The following is a 17,914-nucleotide window of genomic DNA, read 5'->3' as shown; positions in this document are numbered from 1 at the left end:
CACTTGTTGTTCCTTCTGCACTCCTGTCCTGCAGCTGCAGTCCTGATATAACTTCTCTCTCACTTTTTTATTCTCATCTTTGCAGCAAACATGGCCACAGCTGGCAAGGTAAGTATTAATCAATGTGTGGGCACTCATATTTATATGATCTTTTTATGTTGACAGACTGAAAATTAGTGTCTTATCAATGATAATGAAGCAAAACATCAAAAAAAAAACAACAATGAAACAGTATCTTATTAATACAATTTACATGAATATTCATTTGAATGTGCTTCTATATTGGATTCAGTTAACACTTGTGCATGCAAGGATTATTCAGTGGCTAGAGTGTGGATGGATGTAATACAAAAGGCCTTTTTCCACTGTAAATCACCCATGATATAAGAACTACAGCAGTCCAAAGCAGTTCTGATTTGTCTGTTACTGCACAGTTTATTCTGAGCATCAATGTCTCCAATAATAATGAGAGTTACTAATGTGCTAATAATATTACTTTCTGTCAGATTAGAATTGTTTAAAAACTGAAGAGAACCTTTTGAGAACTGCATCCAAAATAATAGTGTGTTCTTTAGGTTTGACTGGTACCAGGGGCGTCACTAGGTTCTGAGGACAGGGGGGGCTTAGCCCCCTGGAGATGCACAGGATATGAATGAATGTAGTAGACATTAGGAAATCCAAAAAACAAATAACGAACAAGAACCGGGATATAACTTTCCCACTTTTGGACAGATTTAGTAGAGATACTCAATTGTTTTAGGCCACCATTAAATTTTAATGAAAACACATGCCAATTTTTTTTTTTTTGATCACATTAACACCATCAACAAGAAAAACACAACAGATTTAACAGACATACTCTACTGCAACAACAAAAATAAACAATAAACTCAGGAAGTCTGTCAACAAAAAATACCTATGTACATATATTACACAACACATTACACAACAGTAGCTGGCTACTTGCTGGGTGGCAGCATCAAAGCGTGCCGTCTGTTTTTAATAATATCTATCTATCTATCTATCTACCTACCTATCTACCTATCTACCTATCTATCTATCTATCTATCTATCTATGACTCACAAATGACTCCATTCTGTGAAATCCTTTAGACTCACCTTTCCAGTAGAGGTCTCTCCCCTCTTACTCTCTGTGCTCCTCTGTGCTGCTGACTCCTACAGATCAATTATATAATAATCATTATTATATTATTAATTAGCCTATTATTATTACTATCATCATTATTCTTCTTCTGATTATTACTACTACTAGTAGTAGTAGTAGTAGTAGTAGTAGTAGGCTAGTATTAGCCTGCTTATTATTACTATTATTATCATTATTATTATCATCCACTCATGATAATGATAAATTAATCATAGTGGAATCAGCTCAACTCAGTAACCCGCAGTGTGCATCCATAATGTGAGAGAAACACAACTGATGCTGTGCCCCCAAAGGCTGAAGAGAGCGCAGGGCACACTTGACACTACAACCAGGACCATAATATTAGCTACTGGCTAGCTAATTAGCATATGCAGTGTTCCTTTATGGCTGGAATCTACCTCTTGGCCGCAAAACAGAGGTAAAAGACGTGAGCCGCGATCGCCTATACGTCTTTTTTTTTTCATTTAATTTATTTATATTTTTTCTTTTTTTGTAAAATGGGAAATGCTTGGTTCATGGTTCAATCTGCTGTTAACTGTGGGCTGGAGCTAACTAATTGCTACCAGCAGTGATGAATACTTACTTTTTTGAAAAACCTTCGTATATCCATTCTTCTCCTACTGCTGCTCTAGTCAATAGTTGGCTCTGTGTGCTGCAAAGGTAGGTACACACGCTGCAACGCGCTGCAGGGAAAACATGGACTGGATTCTCAGTGATGTGGGCGTACTCTACACGGCCAAGTGGAATGGACTGGGTAATGGCGCAGTGAAGGGGCTCTCTACCTTACACCATGAAATAAAGGGAAATGGACAGATTTATGATTATAAATTAATGACAGGTAATGTGAATATTTATTTTAACTCCTATTCTTGCCCTATTATATAAAATTTGTCAGAGATTTTTTTTGTAAAAAAAAAAAAAAATCAAAAAAAAAAAAAATCAATAAAAAATATCAAATTATTTAGGGGGGCTTAAGAACATTTTGGGGGGGCTGAAGCCCCCCTAAAATAGGCCTAATGACGCCACTGACTGGTACCTTCAACTCTTCAAGAAATTTGAATGTGACAGTAACAGACCATTTGGTTTACAAATTGACCAACCAACAAAACTCCATTGTCAAACCATGAGCAATAAAACAGTGATTCAAGATATCACTGTTTTATTGCTCATGCTCAAATCATCATATTATCCCAACTTTTATTACTTTTTGATAGGCATACCTCTGGGTATGAGCGGCAAAAACAAAAGAAGAAAAGATCGTTTTGATTGATGCTCTATGTCCACTACCATGTATCACAGTAACATCCAAACTTGGTATGATTTGTTGTGTAAATATTTACTGAAGAATGGTATAACCAATGGCATTTGAATAAAACCAAACTTAGCTAGCTAGCTAGCTGTCTCCTAATTTCTGTTCATATCTCCGTCTCTCTGTCCACTCTGGGTCACTGAAATATATTGTAATAAATTTGAGTCACACTTTGAAGTTAATCAAATAAGGGTCAGACGAACAGCAAAGCTCCCCTAGCTGGGACCAAAGTCAACTACTCCCTAGCTTGTCTCCTGTCCCCATGCAAATAAAATGCACAAATACACTGCACATCTGTACATATAAATTACAATATACTGTATCATATACTTGCATGGTGTCACTGCCTGCCAGGTCATCAAGTGCAAGGCAGCAGTGGCCTGGGAGCCCAACAAGCCTTTGGTGATTGAGGAGATTGAGGTAGCCCCACCACAGGCCGACGAAGTCCGCATCAAGGTATTGATATTAACACAAAATAAAAGTGTCAAAGTAATGTGGAAGTGTTGATACGACTGAGCCCACTGAGAGTGAACACTCATCATAAGCTTGTCCCTTTAGTCATCTTTGTGCTTTCACTGTTGGGTTACTCTCTTCGGTGCAGATTGTGGCAACTGGAGTGTGCCATACGGACCTGTACCAACTTTTGGACAGTAATCAAAAAGATTGCTTCCCAGCAGTCCTTGGCCACGAGGCAGCTGGGATTGTAGAAAGTGTTGGGCCTGGAGTCACGGAAGTTCAGCCAGGTCAGTATATATACACACCTACATATACTGTATATATGTCTGTGTGCTTATTTTGTGCATTCTTTCCAACAATGAGATGAGAAGATTGATTTGTCTCATGTCTGTGTGGTGGTGAGTATGGAGGAACTGGGATATGATTCGCTTTGCTAAACTTGGCACAAAGACAGGAAACTTTCATTCAAACATGGGACAAAATTTAGTATTCTCACAGTAATGACCTGTTCAGAATTTAGTCAGTTCAAACGCACCATTCGAAGTAGCAGTTTGCCCTTCGGCACTGCAACGCGCATTCTCAAAATCCACTATCAGTTTGCCCTGTTGACCTATCAGTAAACTCAACTAAAAATGAAAATGAAGGAGCACCAGAGTGAGCAAGCCATGCTGAAATTACCAACAACGATCAGACATGGGATAGGTTGCAGTCAAGCAGCAATCTCAGAGGCTGAAAAATAAAGTCAACGCAGAAGTGCCAAAAAGTGCAGTTCCTCAAATGACCACTTGAGGCTGGCTCCAAGGGAGTCAATCCCCATAAACGCCATATAAGGACAAGTTTACAGCCCTGGACAAAATCTGTTTTGCTCTCTGTTGCTAATTTCCCTGTGCAAGACAACTGTACAGGGGTGAATATTTATATAACAAACTCATTTCAATTATATCAAGGCTTAAAGTTATGCACAATTATGGGCATGACCACTTTGAGCAGCACCACTTGTTTTTGGATGAGCCAGAAGTTTGGTGGAGTCAGACACTGCCAAGATGGCCACAGCCAGAGCAACTGACACTGATCTTCACACGGGATCTTCAGAAACCTATGAGTGATGTCACGGAGACTATGTTCATGTTATATAGTCTGTTTGAATAAATTTGAATGCAACCACAAATTACATTTTCAACCTTAATGTCAATGTTATAGTTTTGTCTTTTAGCTTAGTTATTTCCTGTTTTATGTTGAAAGAGTTTCTTTCTTGTGCTATGTTTTGTTTTATTTCCTGCCTTTGCTGTCCCTCATTATTTTTCCCTCTCTTGTCTATTTAGTCAGTGGCTGTATTTGGAACCACTTCCTACATACTACCAACAATCACAGTGTGCAGTATGGACCATATACTCTATACTGCAATGTGTTGTACAGGTTGTAGATGGTGTTCCAGCTGCTCGGCATTTTGCCTGCCGCACCTCCTCCAGTGCACTGCAGGGTCAACTGCAGATTCATAAGCTGGTGCCTACTGTCACTGATGTTTCGCCCCCTAGCCAGTAAATCTCCGGGTGGGGGGCAGTGGTTGTTTAGGGACAGCTCCCTGCCACTCCCTGCAGCTGACCTTATTGGGGTGTCTGGCCCCATAAATTGTCCCTCTTCCGTAGCCACAACCAGTAGCTAGCTCTCTCTGCCTCCTCTGCTAGCTCCTTGATGGCCCTCTGCAGACTTGTGCCTGTTGTTCCAGCAGCATGGGGAAGTGGGATCGCTGACCTTCCCACAAAGCCCCTGCACCCGACTTCCAGCCCGCCCCTCTGCACTCTGCAGCCAGAGTTGTGTACTTGAGCCACTTGAACTCGTGCACAGCTGGTATTCCCTCCTCCCAGAGAACAGTCATCTCAATGATGAGGACCTTCTTGGCAGTTGTGGACCGCGTCACAATGTCTGGTGTTAGGGTTCTCTGCATGATCTCTGTTGGGAAGACCAACTGCCCCTTTCCACTGATCTCTCCTTGTCTGATGAAGGGAATGCTTGGTGTTTGGCTGCCTGAGGAGTTGTTTGCAGCTCCCCTGCACCTCTCCAACAGCTCCACCAGCTTCCTCAGGACCTGGTTGTGCAGCCATGTCAAGCGCCCCTGAGCCAGTGCAACTTCACATGATGACAGGATGTGCTGGAGGCCTGCCTTGCTTTTCCCACACAGGGGGCACCTGTCTTTGCTCCCAAACCACTGAGAGAGGTTTTGCAGACAAGGAAGGGTATCATATGCTGCACTCACTGGGAAACTGAGGGATGCTTGCAGGGGTCACCAAATGTCCCCCCAGGTTATGACCCTGTAGATAGTGTCCTCCCATCGGGTCCACGCTCTCTGTTTGCTGTGGGACACGGCCTTGACGAGGTAGGGCTCTTGCTCATGAGACTTCCTCCATGACCATGGTCTTCCTTTGCTTCTTGGAGGCTTTGAACCATAACTTGACTGGATCTCCCCAGCCAAGTCCAGCCCTGCCTGGCTTTCCTGGACTCTACCCAGGACCTCTTAATGCTGCAGCTTGCTGATGGCTTGGTCCACCTCTGCCTGGGCCCTCCACTTATGCCCTGTGCGGACATCCACTGCTGCACTGCTTATTGATTGTTCAATGGACCCCTTCAGCTCGAAGACAAGACGCGCCGTCTCCTGCTTGTACCTAAGATTTACAGACTTGAGCGGAAGCTGCAGTGTGTTCTTGCCAAAGAGTCCTGGGTCTGAGAAGCAGCAAGGGAGGCCTAACCACGTCCTGACGTAGGTGTTGGCGCTGCCATTCAACCTACTGGCCACGCTTGATGGAATTTCAGGAAGCTAGCTGGCAATGCATACTGCAAATTGGCTTTCATAATAGTTTGCAGAAACTATTAAATTTATCTATTTTGCTGTATGTTATCCAGTTTCCGGTTTTGGAAAGTGGAAGTTAACAATAACACAGCTATTGACAAACCACCACTACTGTGTAGCATCCTCTTGTGCTCTCAATAAGACAAATTAGAAATGTCAATTTTCTGCAGGATGAGCATTTACCTCATGGTAAATGGCCTAAATTTCAATTCTGACTGTCACATGGCTTTGTTTTTGTCTTTCAGGAGACAAAGTTATCCCATTACTCATGCCCCAGTGTAGAGAATGCCGCTTCTGTAAGAGCCCAAAGACCAACCAGTGTGCACGGTGAGCTCAATAAGTACTCATCTCCTGCCATCTACTCTATTTTTTCTTCATCCCCAACTTTTCATTGTTCATTGTCATCTGATGATACCAGAGGACAGATACTTCAGATCTTTGTACTTAAATTGCAAGCACTCAGTGAACCTGTTAACAGGACTAAAGTGCAGCACTCATATTTTGTTTCAGGGGGCCCACTATGCAGAAAGACATGATGATACCACCAACCACCAGGTTTACCTGTAAGGGCAAGAATTTGATGCCACTCTTGGGAGCTGGTACCTTCTCTGAGTACATTGTGATGAACCAGATAGCTGTGGCTAAGATCGACCCTGCTGCTCCTCTGGACAAAGTCTGTCTCCTGGGCTGTGGGGTCTGCACAGGATATGGAGCAGCAGTTAATACTGCTAAGGTGTGTTTATTTGATTGTTGCAAATAGATTCACTAGATTCACACATAGGGAATGAGATATTTTGTGTAAAATGCCAATATTATTGACACTTTTTATGACATTAAAGACTTAAATTTTAAATTTTTTCCTTATCGGAAAGAGTAACCATTCATTCTGAGACACAAAAATCTTTCCATTGATTTTTACTGTATAGAGCACTACAAAGTCCAAACTAAAGTGCCACATTGACCAAAGTCTGTTTTCTTTAGGTGGAACCAGGCTCCACATGTGCTGTGTTTGGCCTGGGAGCTGTTGGCTTGGCTGCAGTCATGGGCTGCAAGGCTGCAGGAGCCAAGAAGATTATCGCTGTTGACATCAATCCAGATAAGTTTGAGAAGGCCAAGGTGTTTGGTGCGACTGACTTTGTGAACCCCAAGGATCACAATAAACCCATCAGCCAAGTGCTGTCTGAGATGACTGACGGAGGAGTGGACTTCTCTCTGGAATGTGTTGGAAATGTGGAAGTCATGGTAAGATGATTTGATTTCATCTGCTTCAAGAATATAATGAAGATGTGTCACCTAACCATTACAATGGGAACCTTTATTCCAATCAGAGTCAACTGAGCTCACTTGCTCTTATTCAAGCAAGCAGTAATTATTGAAGAGCTGAGTTTCATTTATTTAAATCTGGATTCTTCTGGTTACAAGCTTTGTGCTGTTTCATTTATTTAAATCTGGATTCTTCTAGTTACAAACTTTGTGCTGTTTCTCCATCTAGCGCAGTGCCTTGGAGTCTTGTGTGCAAGGTTGGGGTGTCAGTGTGATTGTTGGCTTTACAGACTTGCAGGATGTTTCTGTCCGACCCATTCAGCTCATTACCGGACGCACATGGAAGGGCTCCTCAATTGGAGGTGAGACAAATGTGACCATAACTAAATGGCTGGGGGCTTGTGTTCTGTGATTTCATAGCTATTTGTATGCTGGAAAAGACTGAATGCTCTTATTCTGATTAATTTGTGACTAAGACTTTAAGGGTAAAGATGGTGTGCCTCAGATGGTTAAAGCTTACCTGGACAAGAAGCTGAAGCTGGATGAGTTCATCACTCATACCATGACTTTGGACCAGGTCAATGATGCCATTGAACTGATGAAGCACGGAAAATGGTAGGTTTCCTTTTCTAAATACTTTCTAAACCATTCATGACTCAACAACAACACAGATAAATGAATAGGTGCAGGTCTGCTCACTTCTCAGTTACTTTGTTTCACAGCATCCGGACGGTCCTGAATGTTTCTCCACAATGAGACCACTGTGATGCAGTCGATGACCCCAAGGCAGTAATTTACCACTCTCTCACAGTTACATTCATACAAATAATACAATGCTCAGAATAAGGAGATTCATCAAATAATACACAATATACACTGTTCACTAAAAGTTAAACACGGGAAGTGTTCATAGGGCAAAATAAATTGTCTGAACAGATGGCCTCTCTGGTTTCCTTGTTTGTGTTGTGGTTTTATTGTATTGTGGGTCATAGAAACAGCATTTACGTGTCTACAGCATTGTCTGTCATGTCTCTGAATGCTCTGTGAATCTGCATTCACATAATTTTAACTCAGGTTTACTCAAACCTGCTTCATTACATCAATGTTTGCTTAACTTGGTAGAAAGTGTAATTATTCTGCCTGAATGAGATGCCGGTTTTGTCACTGAGCAGTGCTTCTGTCTGGTTTTAAGAAATATATATTGCAGTTAAACAGGAGACACACTAAATGAAATTATATGAAACCATATAACTACATAATCACAGCTAATGTTGAAAGGAGAGCTCATGATTGCTCTGTTTTTTGGATCCACTTTTTCTAAAATCATTATTGTTGTCTTGGGAAGACAATAGCTAATTCAGCAGATTTGAACTCACTGGATTTACGGTGGTTACTTTTATTCAGCCTTGCACACTTAGTACCAGCCTCCCAAAAAGAATAACACAGGCTGTAGTAGCTATAGTATGACAATTGTTTATGTCATCTCTTTCTACTTCATTTGACAAAAGTAGCAACGCAACCTCACATTTTTAATTTCTACAGGTAAATTTGTCCACTGACAGAATCGCAACTGTGTTTGTTTTGCTGTAATCACGTATTCATCATCAAATTGAAATAGCATCTATAATAGTCGATAGATGGTCAATAACAATCATTGAACACATTTTTTGAGTTCACACAACCCCTGCGATGTGTATTCCTACTTTCTGCAGAGCACTTGTGACTTGTTGCATGTGGAATCTCAAGTTTTGTCATTTCAAAAGCCCCTATGGAAGCCGAAAAAACAAGGACGTTGACGTCGCCCAGATTGGCGTCACCGGGGCCCCACCCTGGAGCCAGGCCTGGGGTTGGGGCTCACAGGCGAGCGCCTGGTGGCCGGGTCTTTGCCCACTGTACCCAGCGGGGCAAAGCCCGAAGGAGCGACGTGGGCCCGCCTTCCCGTAGGCCCACCACCCACAGGAAGGACCAGAAGGGGCCGGTGCTTTGCGTTATGGGTCGCAGTCGTGGGCGGGGGCCCCGACGACCCAAACCCTAGACAAGGACTCTGGCTCATTTGATAAAACAACAGAACATTTTCCTCTATGAATTGATTTACTGTTATTTATAACTGCAGTTATTTTATTGTTTGAGTCATTGTGATTTTCTATAAATCGTGCACTATTAGGCACAGAAAACTGCCCACCTCTGGACTTTCAAAATGTGAATAAAATTAAAAAGGAGACAGTATCTTTATATGACAACTTAAGATGTGTGGTGGTTTGGGAAAATTCTATTATTTTCTTGTGTACTGTGGAGAGGTGTGGGGTTTGGTCCTGTGTGTCCTTTCTTGGCAGAGGCTTGATGTGGTTCTCCAGGTGGCTTGGGAGCTGGCTCCCACACAGCTGAGACTCATCACAATCAAGCACAGCATAAAGACTGGACTGCAGAGGACTTGTTGCCAGATTGTTTCTGCTGCTTAGCGGTACAGTTGGCCGCTTCACAAGTGCCACCTATGAGTAGAAGTTTACATTTAGTCCACAACCAGTCACCACGTAGTTTCATCTGTGCCTCCACCGCCACGTGCCTTCAACGCTGTACTCACACCACACAAGCTCTGTGCTCTGCACCTCAGTGCCCCACCTACTATTACCAGGACTCCCAGCTACGAGTTTCCAGCATACCTGGAGTCTCCCTTCATTATCAACTCAGTAAATTCCTATTTTACCCTTGCCCCCTGTCCACGTGTCTGCTATTGGGTACAAATCCTGCCTAAACATAACAGGACTCTCAGCCTCTATGAACCAAACTGTCCTGGTGGGGTGAGTCCACAGCTTTTTGGGACAATAAAAATAGCCAATATGATTAGCTATGACTGCTACAGGACCTGAACCAACTCCTAACACACCCAATAATGTACAATATGATAATCAATCCTCCCAAAGACTTGTTTAAATCTCTACCCTGGGCACACTGCACAACCACCAGTTCGGAAAATAAGCTTTTTGAGACATTTGCTGCACCAAGCTTGCCGGTCAAATTTGTGTCTGACTTGATCCTGACTTGCTGTGTCATCACATATATGTGGGCAACATTAATCTCACCATAGAGGCAGCTGTACTTTTTGAACCAGCGTTTCAATTGAGCAATTACATATTTTCTGTGTAATTGTAAAATTTACTCCTAGTCTCACGTGCAATGAAGGTTTAATCTATTGACAAATGAATCTTGTGTGGTTGATAATAATTCTGATTGTAAAGGTTATCTATGTAGCACATCAAAATGAGAAGTGCTGTTTGGCCCCTCCATGGTTTAGATACTCTGTACACAAAGAGTTTGGAGGGTCATTTCATTATTTTTCAAAGCCAAAAACATGAGCAGAAGTATAAGAAATACCCCCTCCATTAGCTTGCCTGTGTAATGAGCCTACAAGCAATAAAGTTGCGATAATCAAAACTGTTGTATTAGCAGTGGATCACATGATTACTTGTATATAAACGGGATCATGAGTATGAATGAACCACCAAGAATTATAACCCAGCGTTTCAGTGTCTTTTAGCTCACTGACTCGTGCAGGTCTCTGTTTTCATTTACTGCTACTCACTGCTCTAACCAGAGTTGTTCTTTTTGAATTGCCTGACTCAGTGGCAAGAAGGTTTTGTGCAGTAAAAGTTCATGTTTGCTCATTGTCAAAAAAGACAGAATGTCAAAACCAGACAAGCAAACTGAATAGAGTAAACAATGAATTATTGGGAGTTGGCTGTAGTAAGTCTGCCTCTAATAACCAACCATAACCAACCACCTTCCATTGCAACATGGTCAGAGTCCAAGTTTCTTTTCAAAGTTCAAGGTTCATTTAGTTTTCACTCTACAACACAGGGTTGCACCACAAAATGCCAGTTGTACCCCCTTTATGCTACACCAAAAAAAAACTATGGAATACACAGAATGAGTTTAAAAAGCTGCTCTGTGGTCTGGTGGTAGGACAGCAAATACTCCTGTATCGCTTGGCAGAGAGCAGCAGGGTGAACATGCTGTTGTCTTTTCCTATCCTTTGGGCACTACACAGGCAACTCAGCTCACCGATGTCATTGATGCTCTGTAGGTGGGGAGTAATGTTGTCCTGGATGGTTTTAGCTGAGGAGCACTCCTGTCCTGGGCTGTACACAAGTCATGCAAATTTGTAATGTTTCTAGTCAGAATGCTTTTAAGGGGCCTCAGTGCACGAAAGATTTTAAGTATTGCAGTATCCATCTCTTGCCACTATTAACTTTTGGGTCACTGTGCCAACCAATGTAAAGTATAACTTTCCTGTAAGTCTTGTTATGACATTTTCACTCTCATCATTGCCAAACTGTGTTAAAGGAAGAGTTTTGGGAAATATGTTTTTTGCTTTCTTGCCTTAAGTTAGATGAGAAGATCTATAGCACCCTCATGTCAGTACAATTGAGCAAGAGCCAGCAGCTGGTCAGTTAAGGTCAGCATGAAGAGTGGATGCAATTGGAAATAGTTAACCTGTCTCTGTCCAAAGGGATCAAAATCCACCTAACTGACACCTCTACAGTTTACTGATTCATAGGCTATATCTTGTTGAATCTTTACAAAAACTGAAGCATATATGCAACAATTTGCCATTTTAATGACTGGTAATGTGCTGAACAGAGCACGGCAAACTGTTTCTAGTTTTTATTCAAAAACTATTTTGCTGTAAAAAGCGATTTACATTCAGTTGCGGTGATTGCTGTTTTTTTAATGTGCAAGGGTCACTTATCTCTCACCGAGATTTGAGTCACTGGGAATGGATAACAAGTCCCTGCCCATCTGAACATCTGCCAAAATGTATTATAGTGCTCTAACATATAAACCCAAGTTCATGATCACTTGTCGTCCCTTCTGCACTCCTGTCCTGCAGCTGCAGTCCTGATATAACTCCTCTCTCACTTTTTTATTCTCATCTTTGCAGCAAACATGGCCACAGCTGGTAAGGTAAGTATTAATCAATGTGTGGGCACTCATATTTATTTGATCTTTTTATGTTGACAGACTGAAAATTAATGTCTTATAAATGATAATGAAACAAAACATTAAAAAACAATGAAACAGTATCTTATTAATACAATTTACATGAATATTCATTTGGATGTGCTTCTATATTGGATTCAGTTAACATTTGTGCATGCAAGGATTATTCAGTTGCTGGAGTGTGGATGGGTGTAATACAACAGTCCTTTTTCCACTGTAAATCACCCATGGTATAAGAACTACAGCAATCCAAAGCAGTTCTGATTTGTCTGTTACTGCAGAGTTTATTCTGAATATCAAGTTCTCCAATTATAATGAGAGTTACTAATGTGCTGACAATATTACTTTCTGTCAGATTAGAATTGTTTAAAAACTGAAGAGAACCTTTGAGAACTGCATCCAAAATAATAGTGTGTTCTTTAGGTTTTACTGGTACCTTCAACTCTTCAAGAAATTTGAATGTGACAGTAACAGACCATTTGGTTTACAAATTGACCAACCAACAAAACTCCATTTTCAAACCATGAGCAATAAAAAGTGATTCAAGATATCACTTTTTATTGCTCATGCTCAAATCATCATATCATCCAAATGTTTATTACTTTTTGATAGGCATACCTCTGGGTATGAGCAGCAATAACAAAAGAAGAAAAGATTGTTTCTCCCCTGCCATGTAACACAGTAACATCCAAACTTGGTATGATTTGTTGTGTAAATATTTACTGAAGACTGGTATAAGCAATGGCATTTGAATAAAACCAAACTTAGCTCGCTAGCTAGCTGTCTCCTAATTTCTGTTCATATATCTGTCTCTCTGTCCACTCTGGGTCACTGAAATATATTGTAATAAATTTGAGTCACACTTTGAAGTTAATCAAATAAGGGTCAGACCAACAACAAAGCTCCCCTAGCTGGGACCAAAGTCACCTACTCCCTAGCTTGTCTCCTGTCCCCATGCAAATAAAATGCACAAATACACTGCACATCTGTACATATAAATTACAATATACTGTATCATAAACTTGCATGGTGTCACTGCCTGCCAGGTCATCAAGTGCAAGGCAGCAGTGGCCTGGGAGCCCAACAAGCCTTTGGTGATTGAGGAGATTGAGGTAGCCCCACCACAGGCCGACGAAGTCCGCATCAAGGTATTGTTATTAACACAAAATAAAAGTGTCAAAGTAATGTGGAAGTGTTGATACTACTGAGCCCACTGAAAGTGAACACTCATCATAAGCTTGTCCCTTTAGTCATCTTTGTGCTTTCACTGTTTGGTTACTCTCTTCGGTGCAGATTGTGGCAACTGGAGTGTGCCATACGGACCTGTACCAACTTTTGGACAGTAATCAAAAAGATGGCTTCCCAGTAGTCCTTGGCCACGAGGCAGCTGGGATTGTAGAAAGTGTTGGGCCTGGAGTCACGGAAGTTCAGCCAGGTCAGTATATATACACACATACATATACTGTATATATGTCTGTGTGCTTATTTTGTGCATTCTTTCCAACAATGAGATGACAAGATTGATTTGTCTCATGTCTGTGTGGTGGTGAGTATGGAGGAACTGGGATATGATTCGCTTTGCTAAACTTGGCATAAAGACAGGAAACTTTCATTCAAACATGGGACAAAATTTTGTATTCTCACAGTAATGACCTGTTCAGAATTTAGTCAGTTCAAACACACCATTTGAAGGAGCAGTTTGCCCTTTGGCACTGCAACGCGCATTCTCAAAATCCACTATCAGTTTGCCCTGTTGACCTATCAGTAAACTCAACTAAAAATGAAAATGAAGGAGCACCAGAGTGAGCAAAGCCATGCTGAAATTACCAACAACGATCAGACATGGGATAGGTTCCAGTCAAGCAGCAATCTCAGAGGCTGAAAAAAGTCAACGCAGAAGTGCCAAAAACTGCAGTTCCTCAAATGACCACTTGAGGCTGGCTCCAAGAGGGAGTCAATCCCCATAAACGCCATATAAGGACAAGTTTACAGCCCTGGACAAAATCTGTTTTGCTCTCTGTTGCTAGTTTCCCTGTGCAAGACAACTGTACAGGGGTGAATATTTATATAACTAACTCATTTCAATTATATCAAGGCTTAAAGTTATGCACAATTATGGGCATGACCACTTTGAGCAGCACCACTTGTTTTTGGATGAGCCAGGAGTTTGGTGGAGTCAGACACTGCCAAGATGACCACAGCCAGAGCAACTGACACTGATCTTCACACGGGATCTACAGAAACCTATGAGTGATGTTACGGAGACTATGTTCATGTTATATACAGTCTGTGGTTGCATTCAAATTTTTTCAAACAAATTACATTTTCGGCCTTAATGTCAATGTCATAGTTTTCTCTTTTAGTTTAGTTATTTCCTGTTTTCACAAGAAAGAGTTTCTTTCTTGTGCTATGTTTTGTTTTATTTCCTGCCTTTGCCTTTGCAAAATAGTTTCAGCTGTCCCTCATTATTTTTCCCTCTCTTGTGTATTTAGTCAGTGGCTGTATTTGGAGCCACTTATGACATACTACCAACAATCACAGTGTGCAGTATGGACCATATACTCTATACTGCATTGTGTCGTACAGGTTGTAGATGGTGGTCCAGCTGCTCAGCATTTTGCCTGCCACACCTCCTCCGGTGCACTGCAGGGTCAGCTGCAGGGTCATCAGCTGGTGCCTACTGTCACTGATGTTTCGCCCCCTAGCCAGTAAATCTCCAGGTGGGGGGCAGTGGTTGTTTAGGGACAGCTCCCTGCCACTCCCTGCAGCTGACCTTATAGGGGTGTCTGGCCCCATAAATTGTCCCTCCTCCGTAGCCACAACCAGTAGCTAGCTCTCTCTCTGCCTCCTCTGCTAGCTCCCTGATGGCCCTCTGCAGACTTGTGCCTGTCGTTCCAGCAGCATGGGGAAGTGGGATCGCTGACCTTCCCACAAAGCCCCTGCAACCGACTTCCAGCCCGCCCCTCTGCACTCTGCAGCCAGAGTTGTGTACTTGAGCCACTTGAACTCGTGCACAGCTGGTATTCCCTCCTCCCAGGGAACAGTCATCTCAATGATGAGGACCTTCTTGGCAGTTGTGGACCACATCACGATGTCTGGTGTTAGGGTTCTCTGCATGATCTCTGTTGGGAAGACCAACTGCCCCTTTCCATTGATCTCTCCTTGTCTGACGAAGGGAATGCTTGGTGTTTGGCTGCCTGAGGAGTTGTTTGCAGCTCCCCTGCACCTCTCCAACAGCTCCACCAGCTTCCTCAGGACCTGGCTGCGCAGCCATGTCAAGCGCCCCTGAGCCAGTGCAACTTCACATGATGACAGGATGTGCTGGAGGCCTGCCTTGCTTTTCCCACACAGGGGGCACCTGTCTTTGCTCCCAAACCACTGAGAGAGGTTTTGCAGACAAGGAAGGGTATCATATGCTGCACTCACTGTGAAACTGAGTCATGCTTGCAGGGGTCGCCAAATGTCCCCCCAGGTTATGACCCTGTAGATAGTGTCCTCCCATTGGGTCCACGCTCTCTGTTTGCTGTGGGACACGGCCTTGACAAGGTAGCGCTCTTGCTCGGGAGACTTCCTCCATGACCATGGTCTTCCTTTGCTTTTTGGAGGTTTTGAAACAGAACATGAGCGGAGCGGAAGCTGCAGTGTGTTCTTGCCAAAGAGTCCTGGGTCTGAGAAGCAGCAAGGGAGACCTAACCACGTCCTGACTTAGGTGTTGGCGCTGCCATTCAACCTACTGCCCACGGTTGATGGAATTTCAGGAAGCTAGCTGGCAATGCATACTGCAAAGTGGCTTTCATAATAGTATGCAGAAACTATTAAATTTATCCATTTTGCTGTATGTTTTCCAGTTTCCGGTTTTGGAAAGTGGAAGTTAACAATAACACAGCTATTGGCAAACCACCACTTCTGTGTAGCATCCTCTTGTGCTCTCAATAAGACAAATTAGAAATGTCGATTTTCTGCAGGATGAGTATTTTCCTCATGGTAAATGACCTAAATTTCACTTCTGACTGTCACATGGCATTATTGTTTTTGTCTTTCAGGAGACAAAGTTATCCCATTACCCATGCCCCAGTGTAGAGAATGCCGCTTCTGTAAGAACCCAAAGACCAACCAGTGTGCACGGTGAGCTCAATAAGTACTTGTTTCCTCCCATCTACTCTGTTTTCTCTTCCCCAACTTTTCCTCGTTCATTGTCATCTGATGATTCCAGAGGACAGATACTTCAGATCTTTGTACTTAAATTGCAAGCACCCAGTCAACCTGTTAACAGGACTAAAGTGCAGCACTCATATTTTGTTTCAGGGGGCCCACTATGCGGAAAGACATGATGATACCACCAACCACCAGGTTTACCTGTAAGGGCAAGAATTTGATCCCACTCGTCGGAGTTGGTACCTTCTCTGAGTACATTGTGATGAACCAGATAGCTGTGGCTAAGATCGACCCTGCTGCTCCTCTGGACAAAGTCTGTCTCCTGGGCTGTGGGGTCTGCACAGGATATGGAGCAGCAGTTAATACTGCGAAGGTGTGTTTATTTGATTGTTGCAAATAGATTCACTATTCTTCATCATTATTATTAAATTGAAGAAGGGAATGAGACATTTTGTGTAAAATGCCAATATTATTGACACTTTTTATGACATTAAAGACTTAAATTTTAAATTTTTTCCTTATCTTTCCATTGATTTTTACTGTATAGAGCACTACAAAGTCCAAACTAAAGTGTCACATTGACCAAAGTCTGTTTTCTTTAGGTGGAACCAGGCTCCACATGTGCTGTGTTTGGCCTGGGAGCTGTGGGCTTGGCCGCAGTCATGGGCTGCAAGGCTGCAGGAGCCAAGAAGATTATCGCTGTTGACATCAATCCAGATAAGTTTGAGAAGGCCAAGGTATTTGGTGCGACTGACTTTGTGAACCCCAAGGATCACAATAAACCCATCAGCCAAGTGCTGTCTGAGATGACTGACGGAGGAGTGGACTTCTCTCTGGAATGTGTTGGAAATGTGGAAGTCATGGTAAGATGATTTGATTTCATCTGCTTCAAGAATATAATGAAGATGTGTCACCTAGCCATTACAATGGGAACCTTTATTCCAATCAGAGTCAACTGAGCTCACTTGCTCTTATTCAAGCAAGCAGTAATTATTGAAGAGCTGAGTTTCATTTATTTAAATCTGGATTCTTCTGGTTACAAGCTTTGTGCTGTTTCATTTATTTAAATCTGGATTCTTCTAGTTACAAACTTTGTGCTGTTTCTCCATCTAGCGCAGTGCCTTGGAGTCTTGTGTGCAAGGTTGGGGTGTCAGTGTGATTGTTGGCTTTACAGACTTGCAGGATGTTTCTGTCCGACCCATTCAGCTCATCACTGGACGCACATGGAAGGGCTCCACAATTGGAGGTGAGACAAATATAACCATAACTAAATGGCTGGGGGCTTGTGATCTGTGATTTCATAGCTATTTGTATGCTGGAAAAGACTGAATGCTCTTATTCTGATTGTTTTGTGACTAAGACTTTAAGGGTAAAGATGCAGTGCCTCAGATGGTTAAAGCTTACCTGGACAAGAAGCTGAAGCTGGATGAGTTCATCACTCATACCATGACTTTGGACCAGGTCAATGATGCCATTGAACTGATGAAGCATGGGAAATGGTAGGTTTCCTTTTCTAAATACAATCTAAACCATTCATGACTCAACAACAACACAGATAAATTAATAGGTGCAGGTCTGCTCACTTCTCAATTACTTTGTTTCACAGCATCCGGACGGTCCTGAATGTTTCTCCACAATGAGACCACTGTGATGCAGTCGATGACCCCAAGGCAGTAATTTACCACTCTCTCACAGTCATATTCATACAAATAATACAATGCAC

At 42.4% G+C, this 17,914-nt stretch overlaps 2 protein-coding genes across 2 annotated transcripts; both read left to right on the top strand.

Annotated features, from left to right (window-relative positions):
- Positions 1–78: 78 nt before the first annotated feature.
- On the top strand, positions 79–7,794 carry LOC143331650 (alcohol dehydrogenase 1-like). Its single transcript, XM_076748738.1, has 9 exons — positions 79–108; positions 2,829–2,930; positions 3,076–3,217; positions 6,021–6,102; positions 6,286–6,508; positions 6,757–7,017; positions 7,268–7,400; positions 7,515–7,653; positions 7,761–7,794. Exons 1-9 carry the CDS (start codon positions 91–93, stop codon positions 7,792–7,794), a joined length of 1,134 nt encoding a protein of 377 aa, XP_076604853.1. The 5' UTR covers positions 79–90.
- A 4,176-nt stretch (positions 7,795–11,970) lies between these two features.
- Positions 11,971–17,831, top strand: LOC143331648 (alcohol dehydrogenase 1-like). The gene is made up of 9 exons (XM_076748735.1): positions 11,971–12,000; positions 13,083–13,184; positions 13,330–13,471; positions 16,080–16,161; positions 16,342–16,564; positions 16,794–17,054; positions 17,305–17,437; positions 17,552–17,690; positions 17,798–17,831. Exons 1-9 carry the CDS (start codon positions 11,983–11,985, stop codon positions 17,829–17,831), a joined length of 1,134 nt encoding a protein of 377 aa, XP_076604850.1. The 5' UTR covers positions 11,971–11,982.
- The last annotated feature ends 83 nt before the right edge of the window (positions 17,832–17,914 follow it).

This window comes from Chaetodon auriga, chromosome 14, assembly GCF_051107435.1.
Source record: "Chaetodon auriga isolate fChaAug3 chromosome 14, fChaAug3.hap1, whole genome shotgun sequence".
Lineage (NCBI taxonomy): Eukaryota > Metazoa > Chordata > Actinopteri > Chaetodontiformes > Chaetodontidae > Chaetodon > Chaetodon auriga.
The sequence above is the reverse complement of the archived record's forward strand: the minus strand, read 5'-3'. Positions and strand labels throughout refer to the sequence as shown.

Excerpts from the sequence above, each read along its gene's own strand:
- LOC143331650 (XM_076748738.1), top strand. Across the intron at positions 2,931-3,075 it reads CCGACGAAGTCCGCATCAAG|ATTGTGGCAACTGGAGTGTG; the intron begins GTATTGATATTA and ends TCTTCGGTGCAG. Across the intron at positions 7,654-7,760 it reads CTGATGAAGCACGGAAAATG|CATCCGGACGGTCCTGAATG; the intron begins GTAGGTTTCCTT and ends TTTGTTTCACAG.
- LOC143331648 (XM_076748735.1), top strand. Across the intron at positions 13,185-13,329 it reads CCGACGAAGTCCGCATCAAG|ATTGTGGCAACTGGAGTGTG; the intron begins GTATTGTTATTA and ends TCTTCGGTGCAG. Across the intron at positions 13,472-16,079 it reads AGTCACGGAAGTTCAGCCAG|GAGACAAAGTTATCCCATTA; the intron begins GTCAGTATATAT and ends TTTGTCTTTCAG.